The sequence below is a fragment of the Sapajus apella genome, unplaced genomic scaffold (genome assembly GCF_009761245.1).
Source record: "Sapajus apella isolate SASKATOON/1434 unplaced genomic scaffold, GSC_monkey_1.0 scaffold137, whole genome shotgun sequence".
Taxonomy (NCBI): domain Eukaryota; kingdom Metazoa; phylum Chordata; class Mammalia; order Primates; family Cebidae; genus Sapajus; species Sapajus apella.
Window position 1 is genome coordinate 358,625 of NW_022437077.1, and position 17,081 is coordinate 375,705.

At 45.6% G+C, this 17,081-nt stretch overlaps 1 protein-coding gene across 3 annotated transcripts in view; it reads right to left on the reverse strand.

The window, feature by feature from the left end:
• Positions 1-17,081, reverse strand: part of EYA2 (EYA transcriptional coactivator and phosphatase 2) — a 294,310-nt gene that overhangs the window by 192,209 nt on the left and 85,020 nt on the right. For 2 of the 3 annotated variants that reach the window (XM_032263648.1, XM_032263647.1), the window contains exons 2-3: positions 15,205-15,323; positions 4,181-4,226 (exon numbers count right to left, since the gene is read on the reverse strand). In XM_032263648.1, coding sequence (XP_032119539.1) covers positions 4,181-4,226; positions 15,205-15,313 — 155 coding nt within the window. In that variant the 5' untranslated portion in view covers positions 15,314-15,323. Of the gene's footprint in view, positions 1-4,180; positions 4,227-15,204; positions 15,324-17,081 lie in introns of those variants that run through there. The other variant, XM_032263649.1, reaches the window with a different exon arrangement.

Genomic DNA, 17,081 nt, shown 5'->3' on the forward strand with positions numbered 1-17,081 from the left:
CCAGTCTGGCAACCCTTCTTCCTTGTCTCGATATGAACACCCCCATTTTTCTTTGAGGATTTACTCTTTCCAGAGCAGAGACAACATACATGTTCGCCAAATTCCATTTCCTTTTCCTCTTCCTGGGAGGCAGGAAGATTATATTTTCTGTCTCCTGCGCAGTCAGATTCAGCCATGTGACTGGGTTCAGCCCAATAGAACATAAGCAGGTATGCTGTAAGCCACTCATAGGCCTGGCCAATAAACACGTCCCCTGCAACCCTCCTGTCCTTTCTCCTTTTTTTCACAGCAACCGTGGAGGGCACAGGTTGAGCTGGCAGAGCCGTAATATGGAAACACCCTGGATCCCTGAGTCAGCTTGTGGAGGAGAGCTGCCCTGGAGGGTTTTACACCATTTACATTGGCCTTTATGTGAGTAAGAAACAAACCTTTATCCTGTGAAGCCACTGAGATGTCAAGGTCTACTGATTACTGCAGCATAGCCTATCCTACCCCGATTGTCCTAATTCAGATACCTTCTCAGTTGACTGCAGCTTTAACAGGGTTGTCAATCAAGATGTCTTGCTCTTAGCTAAGGGGTGGGCACATCATGCAAGATCATCCAATCAGACTCTGTCCTGGGAATTTAAATACTGCATATTGCTTGAACCCCAGAATCTGTCTTATTCTTAATCCCTCTCAAGGCCTGATTATTTCATTTATGTTGTGAGCTACTCCAGATATTCTCTCAAAAGTTCTTTTAGACTTACATCAGCCAGAGTTGATTTCTGTTCCTTGCAACCAAAGAGCACAAATGGATTCCCTACTCCATGGAGAACAACAGGTTCTGTAATGGACTCGGATGTAGAGGGCTTCTTACTAATGATATTTGTACGACATTGTGTGTGTGTGTGTGTGTGTGTGTGTGTGTGTGTGTGTGTGGTTTTTTTTTTTTTTGGACAGAGTTTTTCGCTCTTGTTGCCCAGGCTGGAGTGCAGTGGTGTAATCTCGGCTCACTGCAACCTCTGTCTTCTGGTTTTCAAGCGATTCTCTGCCTCAGCCTCCCGAGGAGCTGGGATTACAGGTACCTATCACCCTGCTCAGCTAATTTTTTGTATTTAGGGAAGAGACGGGGTTTCGCCATGTTGGCCAGGCTGGTCTTGAACTCCTCACCTTGTGGTCTGCTCACCTTGGCCTCCCAAAGTGCTGGGATTACAGGCATGAGCCACCGCGCCTGGCCAGCATTGTGTTTTTAACTCTGGGTTGGGAATTGTGTCACATGCACTTGGTATGTACACTGTATCTCACGGATGCTCATATCAAATCTCTGCAGTGGAGGTTCTTATACCTCCTGGTTTAGAAATGAGGAAACTAAAACTCAGAGAGCTGAAAACAAAGCTAGAAAGGGGTGAATCTAGAGCTTAAACTCAGGAGTCTGACTCCGGAGCCCATGCTTGGAACCACAAATCTGCTATTTCTCACAGGACTGGGATTCATCCAGCCCTGCACGTAGCAATAAATAAAGTTAAAGTGAGTTGTTCTAACACAAAGGGAGCAAAACAGTGGCTCAGGGCCACATTCAGTCCACAGATTCATGGATATAATTTATTTGGCCAGTGAGGTTATTTTTTTTCCTAATTTGAAATTGTTGCTAATATTTGAAAACCAGGAGGTTATATGCATGCGTGCGCGCGCACACACACACGCACGCGCGCACACACACACACACACACACACACACACGCTTGCTTTGTCTCCCTTCTCCTGAAAAGCAGGTGCTTCTGTGCGCCTGGGTCTGCACTCCTGTGCGGTGTTATCAGCTGGATTTGGGCAGCAGCCACCTCTTGAGACTGAATCACACCCTGTCTGCAACAATCCCTACGAGGCCCACTTCCCTTACTGGTAAATGTGTTTAATTCTCATGCCTACATGCCAGGCACTTTCCTATTTACTTCATCCAAACTGGCTCATTTAAATTCCACCACAACTGTGACAAGCCTTGGAGGTAATTTCTGTTTCTATCCCCATTTTACAGGTAAGAAAACAGAGGCAGAGAGAGACTTAATAACATGCCACAAGCACACAGCTGATAGAGCATTTGAATCCTGGCTCCAGAGGTCACACTCTTAACCCCTCCACTATGCCAGCCACCCCTAGACACCACAACTTGACACCATGTTTCTCCTATCTTAACCTGGTTAAACGTACAGCTAAATGTGGATGAGATTCCCCAATCTGTATCTGATTCCATTTTGGTTATGTTATATCACTTTTGTCAAAGCCTGTTTGCTTCCAGAGCTCCTCCTCTACCTGAGGCCCCATAGCAGGTGAATGCAAAAGTTTATGGAATTACAAACAGATGTCCCCACACCCTTCTTTCTTTTTGGCTACTGCCATGATAAAGGGTTGTCTGGGGGAACCTGTTGCAAAATGCATAAGGAACTCTTTGGAGCTGCAGATGTCAGCCCCAACTCTGGAAGGTGTCTCATCCATCAACATTTCATCTCTATGGAACACCTGAGAAGCATGCAACCTGCAGAGCAGAGAACCTGATTTGAAAATGTTCCTAATTCATACCCTTTCTTAGAAGAGAAATAGAAGGTGCAGACCCAAGACAATCAACTCCTGCTTGCCATCAAAACCATTCAAGTGGCTCAGATTAAATGGGGGCTAAAGTTAAAACCCAGAGAGAGGATGGTGGAGCTTTCTAACTCTGAGGCCTTAAAGAAGTTAGGTAGATTTAACAGCCCTCGGTTGCTACTAATACTCCCCAAAGCATCTGGAGGGAAAGGAAGGCTCAGAAAATGTCTTCCTTATAAAGAGCTGCTCCAATGTTGGAAAGAAAGGGAGATTTCAAGATGCTGAGGGACCCACCATCTAGCCTGAGGGGCATGGCACACAGCAGTGGGCTCAGGATGGCTGCTCCCAAGGGCAGCGTCCAGAGGGCTCTGGGCATCACCAGCCCAGCACTGAGCTCCCACTGCCCCAGCGTGTGCCTGTGGTGGAGCATTTATGGTGCCAGGTTGAGATCTCTGATTTACTGGTTTATCTCCCCTACTAGACTAGCTCTCCAAGGACAGAGACTGTGTCTCATCCATCTCTGAGTTTCCAGGGCTAAGTGTGGGGCTAGGCACTGAGGAGTGACATGTAAATGGCAGAGGAGGAAGAAAGGACACATGCATGCATATGTTCATTGCAGCACAATTTACAATAGCAAAGACATGGAATCAACCCAAATGCCCATCAATGGTAGACTGAATAAAGAAAATGTGGTTCATATACACCATGGAATATTCTGCAATCATAAAAAGGAACAAGATCATGTCCTTTGCAGGGATACAGATGAAGCTGGAAGCCCTTATCTTCAGCAAACTAACGCAGGAACAGAAAACCAAACACTGCATGTTCTCACTTATAAGTGGGAGCTGAACAATGAGAACACATGGACACAGGGAGGGGTACGACACACACTGGGGCCTGTTGGGGGAGGGCAGGCAGGTGGGAGAGCATTAGGAAGAATAGCTAATGCATGCCGAGCTTAATACCTAGGTGATGGGTTGATAGGTTTAACAAACCACCATGGCACATGTTTACCTAAGTAACAAACCTGCATGACCTGCACATGTATCCTGGAACTTAAAATAAATGATGAAAGGAGGGAAGGGAAAAGGGAGAGAGAGGTGGAGAGAACAGGGTGGAGGAGAGAAGGGTAGGAAAGAGAGGAAGGGAAAGAGAAAAAGGGAGAGAGAAATGAGAGAAAGAAGGGAGATTGAAAAGAAGGGAAAGGAAAGAAATGAGGAAAGAAAAGAGAAAGACGGGAGGAAAAGGGAGGGAGAAATTCCCTTTCCATGGGAAAGGAGAGGAAGGAGAGAAAGAAAAGAATTTAAAAAAATGAAGAAAAGACAGAAGAAAATAATAGCTAAGACTCTCAGGACGCTCTGCTCCAGGCCCCATTCTCAGTGTGTTTTACCTGCTTTTTCTCATTTCCTGGGGGCAGGCAGCATGACTGTTGCCCTCTCCCAGATGGGAAGACTCAGGCCCAGGGAGGTGGAGAGACTTGCTCAAGCTCACTCAGCTAGGAAGTGCTGGAGCTGGGATTCCTATCCAGGGAGTCTGGCTCCAGAGCCCTGTCTCTTAACCTCTACCTTCCAAGAGAGAAGAAAAGGAGCATGTGAGCAGTAGACAAGTGAATGGTACTCACCTTGAGAAGAGCTGGGACACTCTCAGGGGGGCTGATTTGGTGATGCCTGGAGGAGAAAAAGAAAAATTATAAGGCTTTTAGTGATTAGGGTGATGTTCTGCAGAAATAGTGACTTCAGACACCACTTAAACAGGAGCAGACGTGAAGGGGTGCTGTCTGGGGCTTTCTCTGCCACAGATGCTTATCTGAGGTGCCACATCTCATCATTCTTCTTATTGAGGGGTTCAGAGCCCTTTCTGGGTGTGCTTCGTCTCTGGGCACTTAATGAAAAATGACATATAAAGAATCCATAGCAACTTGAAACGTCAGAGTAAAGTCCATTTCTCCATCCATTGCACAGATGGAGAAACTGAGGCCAGAGAGACAGAAAGGATGTGCTTGAGCCAGGCCACATGACTGGGCAGCAGCACAGCTGGGAAGTGAATCAAGGTGGTGCCATTTCCACTTCTGGGTGGAAAACCACTCCCTTCCCTGTCACAAAAGCAACCCCCAAGAACCCCAGAATGGCAGACACGGTTGGCTTTGTTCATCCAACATCCATTTCCCTATTTCTAATAACACTGCTTTGATGTTCTTCTCGTTTCCTCACTTCCAGTCTATGGGGTGCAGGTGGGGCTGGCCCCAACACTTTAGGGAAAGCAACCTCTTGGATCATCTCCTAAGCTCCATCTGTGGTGGTAGAGCAGAGAGATGGATGATGCCTGAGCTCCTGATGCAAGTACCTTACACCCAATCACTCGGCACGGAATGTCCAATCATCGATGGGAGGCAATATGCAGGGAGTGACGAAGAGGTGACAGAGTTAAGCTGGGAGAGACGTTTGCCAGAGGAACATTTTACATAGGGAAGCATTTTTGTGCTCCGTCATCTTGAACGAAGCAACTCAATGTCCTCACTGCAGAGTCCTTGACAAATTCCAGATAATGTGTCTACTGATGGCAACAGCATCTACCGGCCAATGCCCACTCCCTGTTCTGTAGGGCAGTGGCGGGTCGTCCTCGTACCCTGAGACCACGGAGCTCCGAGCCTGCCTCAGTCTCTGCGCTGGAGGCTCAGGAGACCAATGTGCACTTCTAACTCTGCCACTTCCTAGCTAGGAGACTTCGGGCAGGTTGGCTAGACCTCTTGGCCGCAGAGCTCCCCCCTGTGCAATGGGATGAAAATACTTATCTTGCAAGGACAGGAAAGGATTACATGAGATGATGCTGACAGCCATCATTTACCGGGGCTTGTCATGTGCCAAGCTCTCCTCTAAATACTTTACCTGGATTAATTATTTTAATCCTCGTAACCACCCTATGAGAAAGGTTCTATTCTCATCCTCAGATGAACAGCTGTAGGCACAGAGAACTTAAGTAACTCACCCAGGGCCACACAGGAAGTACATACAGGGTGAATCTGTGATCTGAGCCCAGGTGGTTTGGCTCTAGAGTCTGTCTTCTCAACCGTGACACTATAGCTGACGACGACAGTCATTGTCATAAGAGCAAACGGCATTCACTTAGAGTTTGACTATGTGCCAGGCCCATGTTAACTGCTTTTAGACAGGCTCTCATTGAGTCCTCACAACAGTGCTCTGGGCACGTAACACCATTAACCCCATTGTACAGATGAAGAAACTGAGGCTCCAAAGGTCAAGTGCCTTGTTCAAGTCATATAGCTGTGGGCAAGGGAACTGGGGCCTGAACCCAAGGGCTGCATGAATCCAAGGTCAATACTCTGAATCCCCTCCTCCTGGCTGAGCCAAATTCTCTTCAAGTCCCAAACCACTGAGGGTGGGGCAGAGGTGGTGGTCTTGAAGTTCATTTACAGAGTCATAACTGGAATTAAGAAAAGGAGAATTGCCTGTTGTATGGTGTATGATGTCAGCATGTATTACCCATAGTTAGAAGGAATTGTGTGACATGTTGGTTGCAGGTACAGGTGTGACAATGTGTTGTGTGTGTATGCATGTGCATTCAACAATGCAGAAACAGATTTCTTATTAGGTATCACATTCAAAGCAAAGGTTAGAACAGCAGCAGCCTAACGTCAAGGAAAGCCCCTGGCATACAGTAGGTGCTCACGCAATGCTGATTTCCCTACCCTGGGTTTGCTCCCAGGCAAGGTGTCCTGTACCGCACCGCCCCTTCTTCATCCTTCCCCAGGGCTCAAGAATGAACTCATTCTGAAGCAGTCACAGTCTCATTACTCGCAAAAGCCCATGACTTGAGTGCATTTAGTACTATATAAGTTACTGAATTAAACATTTTGAATGTTTTCTTTCATAAATATGTAAATATTCATAAAAATCGAAATCTATGGGAACAACATTCCTATGGGCGCGAATTAACTTGGCACTCCATAAATTGGAGGTAAGCGTCTTTTCTGCCAGTCTCCATGGCATGATTTGCATGTTTGCCTCACCCAGCTCCCTTTTCAAGCTTCCACCCAGTTCCTCTGAATTGTTGAGCAACCTGCCCTCCCCAGCAGACAGGTTCCCCTCCCCTAGTACACAGACCTGTAATACTCTCCCTTTCCCACCCCAGCAACCCCAGGAAGACTGCAAGTGAGGAACAGGCATTTATAAGTGCAAAGAGATTTTCCTTCGGCAATTGTGTGATTTTTGAAAAGCACAGGCTTTTTTTTTTTTTTTTTTTTTTTTTTTCTGTTTTCTACTGGTATCAACCACATTTAACCTTTTCATTCCAGGATACCTGAGGGAATTGAGAAACCGGAGAGTGAGCGTATTAAGCTGTATGTGAAATGATCTCCTTCCTCCCTTTCTGCTTCTTTTCTCCATGGTCAGGTTGGTGTAGACTTCATTGATAATCCTTACGTAAGGCAGGGCTTTCTAAGCTCCTTCCCTCCTTTGAGAGTCCAGGATGGGACAGTGTCAAGGGTGGAGCTTCTCAGTGCTTTGGTGCAGAGGTGGGCAGGGACTGCCCAGGAGCAGAGAGCACTTTTCTTCTTGTGCGCTTGCTGGTGGTCCAGAGCTGTTAGTCTCTAGTCTCTTAGTCTCCATCGAGGGTGGTGGAGCAGAGAGATGGATGCAACTCCATCTATCTGGATGGATGGATGGATGAGAACCTCTGCCTCTGACTCAGAGGTCACGTGGACCAGGAAGTCCACCCTGCAGTTGTTGTGGCCAAACATCATCATGGAACCAGAAAATAGGCTTGACTAACTAGTGGCTGTGTGCAATGCCAGCCCCAGTGTGACAGGTGGAGAAGTAGGCATCACTGTTACAGCTGCAAGCAACAACGTGGTCTTCAGTGTAGCCTACAATGTCTTTCAATGATCCCTAGGTACCTGCATCACAATTTTCTTGATGTCACTGTGCTTAACAGCTTTTTCCAGAAGGCAGGTTGGATCCCGGACAGACACACTGAGGGTGGGGACAAGATTGTGTCAGCAATCTTCCCATTCAGCTCAGGAATGACCTCCCCACAGCCTTGACAGTGCCACTGAATGCAGTGCCACTGAATACACTCTGAACAGTCCCATGGCCATCACAGCACAGCTTGCCAGAGGGGCAGAGAGGGCACAGGCAGTGGTCCTGAGTACCTTTATGGTGCCTGGTTGTCACAGATCTTTCTGAGGAGACAAGCAGATGGCATGCTGGAAATCTAGACAAAGTAGGTCACCCCCATCTCAAACATGGACCAGCAGCACAAGGGACAGAGATGATGCCTCCTTTGATGCCACTCTTCAGATGAGCCCCAAGCATCTCCAGGGTGATGAAGGCACCTTGTTTGGTGGCAGCAATGCCCCCTTTGGGATCTGGTGCCTGGCAGATGGAGGTGGACTTCCCAGTGATCATAGCTTTCTGTTTTCAGCTTTGTTGGTGCCATTGAACTTGCCATGATGGATTCATATTGGACCATGTAGGTGATGGGGTCAAGGTCAGTGGAGGAGTTGTTGATGGCAACTTAGGTCCACTTTGCTGGTAGCGAATGCAGCTCTAATGACCTGGCACCCAAAAGAGCCAACTCTGTTTGCTCTAAGCTTTGCCCCTTCTTCATCCTCACTCAGGGCTTGAAAATGAACCCACAGGATGAAGGGGCTGTGACTGATGCATAATGGGGCAGCTGACTCTCAAGTAAGGAGGGCAGAGTGCCTCCTCTATTTCCTTCTGAATTTTAAACTCTAAGCCTTCTCTTCTTCTCAAGCTTCCTGTGGGTGAGGAGAGAGGAATCAGCCGAGCAGACGGCAACAACCTCTGGGCTGAGCTCATTCATTCATTCATTCATTCACTCGTTGCCAGGCATGAGTTCAGAACTGGGTTACAACAGTGAGTGTAATCCCCAGTGTTGGAGGAGGTCCCTGGTGGGAGGTAACTGAATCATGGGGGTGGATTTTCCCCTGGCTGTTCTCATGATAGTGAATGAGTTCTTACAAAAATTGTTTAAAAGTGGGTGGCACCTGCCATTCCTCTCTCTTCCTCCTGCTCCAGCCATGTAAGCTGTGCCTGCTTCCCCTTCGCCTTCCACCATGATTGTCAGTTTCCTGAGGCCTCCCCAGCCATGCTTCCTGTACAGCCTGTGGAACTGTAAGCCAATTAAAACTCTTTTCTTTATAAATTACCCAGTTTCAGGTATTTCTTTATGGCAGTGCGAGAATGGACTAATATAGTGAGCCAAGGTAGTCAGGGTCCCTGTCTTTAGGGAGCCGAAGCCTCCTGTCTAGTGAGCGAGATGGACGGCAAACAAATAATCACACAAATGAGTACTTAACTGCAGTTATAACGAAGTGCAAAGGAAGCAAGTGAATGTTAGAGACCAGTGCACCTGGAACCAGGATTCACCTGGGGATTTTGTTAAAACACAGGCTCTGATTGTTGGTCAAGGAAACCTCCAGGTGATGTTGATGCTGCAGGTTCACAAACCACACTTTGGGGAGTGAGAGTTTAGACCACTGGCTAATGCAAAACTGTGCATTACTAAGCATGATCACAATTTGGGGTTCATAAAAAGAAATCTCCATTCCAGAAGACACAAACTCAAGTGCATATTGGGGCCACGAGGATAATATAAATGTGCAAAGCAAAAGATCCAGCTCGAAGAGAGGAAACTAAAGCTTCAGTCTGCGTGTACTGAATGCACTTATGTGCAATTGTGTATGTGAGTGATTGTGTGACGCAACTTCTCCAAGGACACACACCGTTTTTCATTCGCTCATGCAGTCACCAAATGTTTATCATGTACCTACTGTGGGCCAAATCTACAACCCATTCTCATAATTGGTTAATGTTCTTTCCAAAGAAAACAGCTAGGCTTAAGGGGTCAGATCCAAATTTACGTACTGACTGTGCTGCAATACAGTCGTGTGACTTTATGCCCTCACCTCTTCCCTCTGAGTCTCAGTTTTCTTATCTGTAAATTGGGGCAATATCTTGCACATGCAGATGGGGCAGGTACCTGGCAAATGGTTAAGTGCTCAGCACAGAGGAGCTGTTATTAGCTCTCTATCCTCCTGGGGGACCTTGGTTAAGCCACTTAAATCCATGAGCCCAATTTGAATGTTCACACTTTCTTCACCTCTCACTGGGAGGATTAAGAAGCTAATGATTCTGAAAGCAGTAACCGCTGTTATGTTACCTAATTGGACCCCAGGGGCCGGCTTCTAAGGGATCCCCCACTGAGATGAGACAATTTGTAGTGCCAGCGAGATGTCTTGGGGCAGGTCTCTGCTATAAAGGTACATGTCTGTAAACTGTATCAGTTCATCTTCCTTGTGTGGGTGATTTAAATTGCTCCCATACTAGGGACAGGGATACCGCACTAGGCATCCAGAAGTGTGTGCTCCAATTCTGACTCTCACGGAGAGGTTCTGAGACCAGGAAGAAGTCCTTTGTCTCTTGTGAGAGGTGCTGCTGAGAACAGAAAGGAATGAGGTGGCAAGTCCCAGTGTGTGATGATTTTAGGGAGTCTATAAATATTCCCTCTTTGATTGAAATCATTGCAAATTAATTTCATGCACACTAGAATCACAGCAAGACCATCGAAGTCATAACTTTTCATTTCTGGAACTGGCTTAAGTCATCCTTTTAAAATGAATTTATTTCAAAGGAGTTGTTTTAAAGAAACAACAGGCTGGGCATGGTGGCTCATGCTTATAATCCCAGCACTTTGGGAGGCCAAGGCAGGTGGATCACCTGAGGTGAGGAGTTCAAGACCAGCCTGGCCAACATGGCAAAATCGTGTCTCTACTAAAAATACAAAAATTAGCTGGGCATGGTGGTGGGCACCTGTAATCCCAGCTACTCAGGAGACTGAGGCAGGAGAATCGCTTGAACTCAGGAAGCAGAGCCAAGATTCTACCACTGTACTCCAGCCTGGACGGCAAGAGTGAAACTCAGTCTAAAAAAAAAAAAAAATGCAACAAATTAGTACCAAGTGGCAGTAGAGGTGGTCTGAATATATGACAGAAAAGTGGTTTGAGACCATCTGTGAGCTGCTGCCTTTGTGGAAGCTATTTGCCTGTGGCGGGCATGATGAGATTCATAGCACCCTTTCCCCCCCACCCAACAAAGCGGGATTTCTGTTCCACGCAGGTTGAGGTTGTTCTGGGTGTGAATGGTCACCAAAGCCCTAAAGGTGAGAAGGATGAAGCTGACATGTGGTTCCCCAGGCCAGCACCTGGGCAAACCTCTGGGCAGCTCAACCTGGCTAGGATGAAATGAATCAAAACCCGTCAGCCTCAGGTTGGAACCAGTGAGACTGAAACTGAAAATGAGGTCTTGTCAAGCCCAGGGCAGAGGAGGTGCAGGAAGTGAGAGCCGCTGACAGCCCAGCTTGAACCGTGGGGTGGAGGTTTCACCTCCCCTTGGAAACACTTAATGAGATTATAGCATCAGTTTCTGAAAAATGCATTTGCATTTTAAAAGAAAAATTTCCCTCTATTGAGGGTGACTCCCCACCACCCCCTTCCAAAGACAGGATACAATTCAAATCCATTTTTCCCTTGAATAGTAAGGAATAATAGATAATATTTCTCAAGTGGTTCCTATGAACAATCTGGGGTCACTGTGCCAAGGGCTGCATGAGTGTTATCTCTTTACTCTGCACGACAACCCATTAAGGAAATTCTTATCATCAGTACGATGGAAATGGCAGAGAGAAGTGAAGGAAATATTACTAAGGATTCAGAGCCAATATCCCCGCTAAAGTCACCTGGGCTTTCTCAACACCACTCCGTCTTCATCCACCCACCCCTTCAGTCACCCATAAATAATTTTTAAGGATTTACCATGAGCCAGGCACTGATTGTATGCTAAACAGGAACAGAAATCTAAATATGTACATATACATATTTATATGTATGTATATGTAAATAATTTTATAGATATATAGACAATTTGTAGTGTCAATATGTATTAAATATACATATTTAATACATATTTATTGTAATATATTTATATGTATGTATATGCACATATTTAATACATATTGTATTAATATAAATATTTATATACACATATTTATATTAATACAAACTTTAAATCTGAATATGTAGATGTACATATTCAGATTTAATGTTTGTATTAATATAAATATGTACATCTACATATTTAGATTTAATATTTGTATTAATATATATCAAGTTCTTTGAGCACACGGCTGCCTCAGGACCTTTGCACTTGCTGTCCTCTCTGTACATAAGGCTTTTGTTCTGCATAGCCATGCGGTACCCTCCTTTACCTCCTATGGGTCTTAAGTGTTACCTTCTCAGGGACCTCTTTTCTAGACACCCTAACAAAAACTGCAACCCTCCATCCTTGCATTCCTCATCCTCCTCCCCTGCTCTTTTCCTTCACAGCACACGTCACCACGCAATGTGCTATATCCTTTGCTTCTTTATTGTCGCTGTCAGCCTTTTGCTTTGTCAGCACCCAAGTGTGGGCTTCATGAGGACGGGGTTTTCTATGCGGTCTCCCTCATACTTAAAACCATATCAGGCACATGGCTGATTAAACATTGGTTAAATAAATGAATGAACGCATAAATGAAGGAAGGGGCAATTCCTTTCATGAGGAAAGACCTCTCTGATGAGGGCTGAAGGAGGGCTGGTCCTGCAAAGCCTGGGTGAAGACTGGTCCAGGCAGGGGGAACAGCAGGTGCAACGGCTCAGAGGGCAGAATAGTGCTTCTCAGTTAAAGCAAAGGAAAGGGGGGCTGAAGGCAAAAGGGAGGGAGATGAGTTTGGGAGGCTTCCCGGAGAGACATGCAGGGCCTGGTAGCCAAGGATAAGAAATTCAGATCTTACTCTATACTTTTTAAGCACACTGAGTCCACTCCCTGGTTTAGCTCATTTCATCCTCACATTGATTCTGTGAGGTTGGTGGAATAATTACTCCTATTAAACAGATGGGCCTATTAAGCAAATGGGCCTCAAGGAGGTTAGGACACTAGCCAGGGGCCCATGGCGGTAAGAAGCAGAGGTGGGAACACATGGAAGCCACTGGGGACCTTCTTGGGTCCATGCTCCCTCCAGAGTCCCCCTGAGTGCAGGTCCTGAGATTCATGACTCTCTGTGGTCCTCCTTTGAGTAGGACCCTTGAAAACACCTAGTAAAGACTCTAACAGAAGGAATGGCCCAGGAAGAGGGAGAACAGGAGGCCAGGCGGGGGGACAGGCATAATCCGGCACTTGGGGTTTATGCTCCAGGGTGGAATATCCCCTGTAGAGCCTCTGGAGCTCACCACCTGCCCCAGGAGAAAGAAGGTGTGTGTGTGTGTAACCTGACCCCACTGGCGCTACCTGTTCTGAATTGGAGCAACCTCTCTCTGCTCCATCGCTTCCACCCTCAAAGCCTTCACCATGGTAGCCAGCTTGTTCCAGGGCAGTAGAAACGGCACCAACAGCTCCAAGTCACAGAAAGGAGCGTGTTTGCGGATTCCACCACTGTGGGAGAACTGAAGATCTAGGGTCCGGAGACTCTTACAGCTTGGCAGAAAGTGAGTTAGAAGTGGTTTACAAGTGGGAACTCTGGAACCGGAGTGCCTGGGTTCGATTCTGGTGTGACTTTAACCTGGTTATGTAACTCCTCCATGCCCCAACTTCCATGTCTGTAAAATGGGCTTATAGCCTAGTAGGGGTATAATAATTAAATGAGAAACAGTACAGAGTACTAATCAGGAGAATAAACTCTGAAGTCAGACTACCTAGGTTCAAATCTAGGCTATCATCCGTGACATCTCAATCAAGCTGCTTAACCAATCTGCGTTTCGCTTTCCTCCTCTGTAAAACGGGGATAATAACAGTATCGACTTTTTAGAGTTGTGAAGATTAAATGAGTTAATAGAGTAACGCCAGGCACGTGGTTTGCTCTGATGGTGATGGAGAGGCAGGAGAAGAAGGCATCCAGATTTACGTTGCTTTGAACAGTGCCTGGCAGAGAGTACGTGCTCATTAAAATTTAGGCCAAAAGGGAGGGGCAGGGATTCATCTCTAGGACAGCAGCCTCTCAGCTCCTACCAGTGGCAGCCAGTGGGGAATGTGGACCTAGCCTTTTAAGAGAAACCAAAACTTCAGGTTTTTATGTGAACGCTCCCAATTTTTACAAGTTCACTTTTACTTAAAACACCGTGTAAACCAAACAAAGCCATACTCCAGGGCCAGATGTGGTTGTAGGCTGCCCTGTGTGCAGCCATGGTTTTGAATTCACCGTGGTTATTTGGTTCAGAGGAGAGCGATGATGGAATGGTAAATTTAATCATGCACCATGCCCCCAGGGTGTGCCAGACCCTTTACATCCCATTGCCTCTCTTCCTCCTTGTAATCAGTGCCCTACGAGGTATGCCATTATGCCCCCATTTGACAGGTGAGAAAACTGAGGCGAAGAAAGCTGAAACAGTTTGCCTGAGATCAATTGGCTGAGAAGCAGCAGGGCTGGGATTCCCCCCTCAGCAGCCTGTGCCCTTTCCTTTACTACCAGCTCTCAAATGAAGACAGTTGACTTGTGTCGTCTCTACTTGAAAGAAAATGATGAATGTCTTTGAACAGGGCTCAGTAAATTTTCTCACACTCTCAAAGGCTCCAGGCAGTTTACACGAATGCTCCAAAGTGCCAGGAAGAATGAGGGTGTACTCTGTACCATCCAGTTTTGGCATGGGAGCCCAAGTCACTTGGTGGTACTTTCATCAGGGCAGTTCCAGCTTTGTAACCAGCATGCAAGGAGAAATGTCATTGTCTTGCTGACAGTAATAATTACTCATGGAAGCCTGGATTGGCTTCAAATCCAGTTCCTTGTGATGTTATATTCCAGACACAAGTCACTTTGGTTTTCCATGACAGTTACACATAATATGTGCCCCATGAGCTGGCGTCAAACAGATAGTGAAGGAGAACAATGAGAGGGGGTCTCCAGACACCAGCAGCAAATCCGAAAGCCAGCCAAAGAAAGGGTTAAGCCCAATGGTTAAACATAATAGCTTAATGCCTTTTGCTAACTTCAAGCTCTACCAGGAAGGCTGACAGATCCCAAACAGAACAAACAATAGCTGGAATTGTTCTAGTGAAAACTAGTTCGACTGCATCATTTGCCAATACTTTTTAAAACAACTTTAATTCTTCTCTGCTTCCTTGACTCCAGCCCGACCTGAAAGCAAGAGGCAGATGAGTTCTTGTCCTAATGTCAAACCTCTGTAAGCGAGACGCCTGCTTGGACAAGGGGATGGCAGAGGAGAGCAGAGAGGACAGAGCTCAGAGCCAGAGACAGATACTGCAAAACACATCCAAGGGCTGGGCCTGGGACGCTCCCCAAAGCGACTATCATCTGTGGTGGTGTCAGCATTTCTTGGAATTGGAGACCAAGAAAGGAAGTTCAAGACATGAACGAGCACATTTTTACCTCAAACGATGAGACAGAATCGTTAGAGATCTATGCCAAAGTTTTGGTTCAGAGGCAGGCATTTAAATGGCAGGGGGGAAATTGCCCTAAGGACAGTACTTTGGAAATGATGCGTGTCTGTCGCTTACAATATTCTCAGGGTGCGCTAGGACCACCACACCTGTTGACCCAAACTCACAGCAGGAAGCCTACCTTCTCTGTCACTCAGAGTCCACACAGCGGCGTCAAGACGGTTAAACTTCAGTTTATCCAGACAATCGCTGTTTACAGTGAGGCTGGGTGAGATCACTAGTTCTAGCATTTCCTTGTACCTGAAAGAAAACAAAGGGAAATATAATTTATTCATTAATTATACATGCTTACTAATGATTCCTATTTCTTTCCCTAAGAGTATAAATATTAAAGCTGATTACCTAAACCCAGCCTTCTTATAAATTCTACATGATAAAAATTCACTAAACTTTTCATCAAAGGGAAATGAGAAATTAAAATGAAGTTCTTGCTCCCCGCTGGAGAATACACCCAGTTGATTAAAACATTCCCCTCCTTCTTGCTGTATTTCGCCATTAGAAAAATTATATTTTGGTCTCTTTTAAATGTCATCTAAATGAGCCAGAGCAAACTAGGGCAACTTCCCAGCTGAGGAAGAGAGAGATAGGCAGAGAGGGAGTGTCTGGATTTAGATTTCTAAAAACCAGAGGCTTGGGGAGAGCATAGGGTTGACTGCGATTAAGAGAGAAAAACAAACATGGTACTACTCGCATGGACAGAGAAAAGCTCAAAAGGCATCAGTGTCATTAACAACTCTCTAGGTGGCAACACTCCATAGGTCATCACTGTGGTCCTGACCAAGAGAGAACTGGCTCCTGAATTACCCATCATTTTTATAATATGTTATGGGGGAACAGGGGAGAGTAGGAACGAGTCTCCCTCGGTCTTTCTCATTTTTTAATTGAAAAATTTTCCAATTCTTGCACCATGGTGGTAGTCACTCCTTCTAAATTCTGGCCAGGTACAGTGGCTCACACCTTCAATTCCAGCACTTTGGGAGGCCAAGGTAGGTAGATCACTTGAATCCAGGAGTTCAAGACCAGCCTGGGCAACATGGTGAAAACCCATCTCTACAAAAAATACAAAAAACTTAGCTGGGCATGGTGGCACATGCCTGTAGTTCCAGCTACTCAAGAGGCTGAGGTGGGGGGAATCACTTAGCCCCGGGGAGATGGAGGGTGCATTGAGCTGTGATTGTGCCACTGTATTCCAGCCTCGTTGGCAGAGTGAGACCCTGTCTCAAAATAAATATTAACAAATAAATTTCCACCAACTGGGTTTAGAAAATCAGGTTTCTAGGTAATGCACACACCACTATACATGGTGCATCAATTTTCCAAGGTCTAAACTACAACCAGTAACATTTAACAGTTGTCTTCAGAGAAAGGCTAAATTTATTGTGAGCACGTCGTTATCACAAGGTCATCCCTGGCAAGATCAGTTATCATTTGGTTAATGAAACACAACGTAGCGATCATAGGTGTCCTGCTTATAAACTCAGATCCTGTTGTAAAAAGGTTGCCAATTCAAATCCCAGTTGTGCTAGCCACTACTTTGAGCAAGTTATCAAACTGCTTTAAGTCAAAAGTTTTCTTTTCTGGAAAATGGTCACAGTGAAGATTTAAAAAGACGATTCATGTAAAAAAAAGAAAAGCACTCTTTTAAATAGACAGCAAACTAAATGCTTATTCAAAATAAAGTTAAAAAATACAGTCACCCCTCGGTATCCCAGGAGGGTTGTTTCCATGACCCACCCCTGCCCCCAACCATGGACACTAAAATTGGCAGGTGCTCAAGCCCCTTATATAAAATGATGGAATATTTGCCTATAACGCACACACATCCTGCCATATACTTTTAATCATCTCTAGTTACTTACAATGGCAAACACAATGTAAATGCTATAAATCGTTGTATATGCACTGTTTTGTTTTAAAATATATATTATTTTTATTGTTATATTGTTATTTTTTACTGTCTTTTTTGCCCCTGAATATATATACATATATATATATATA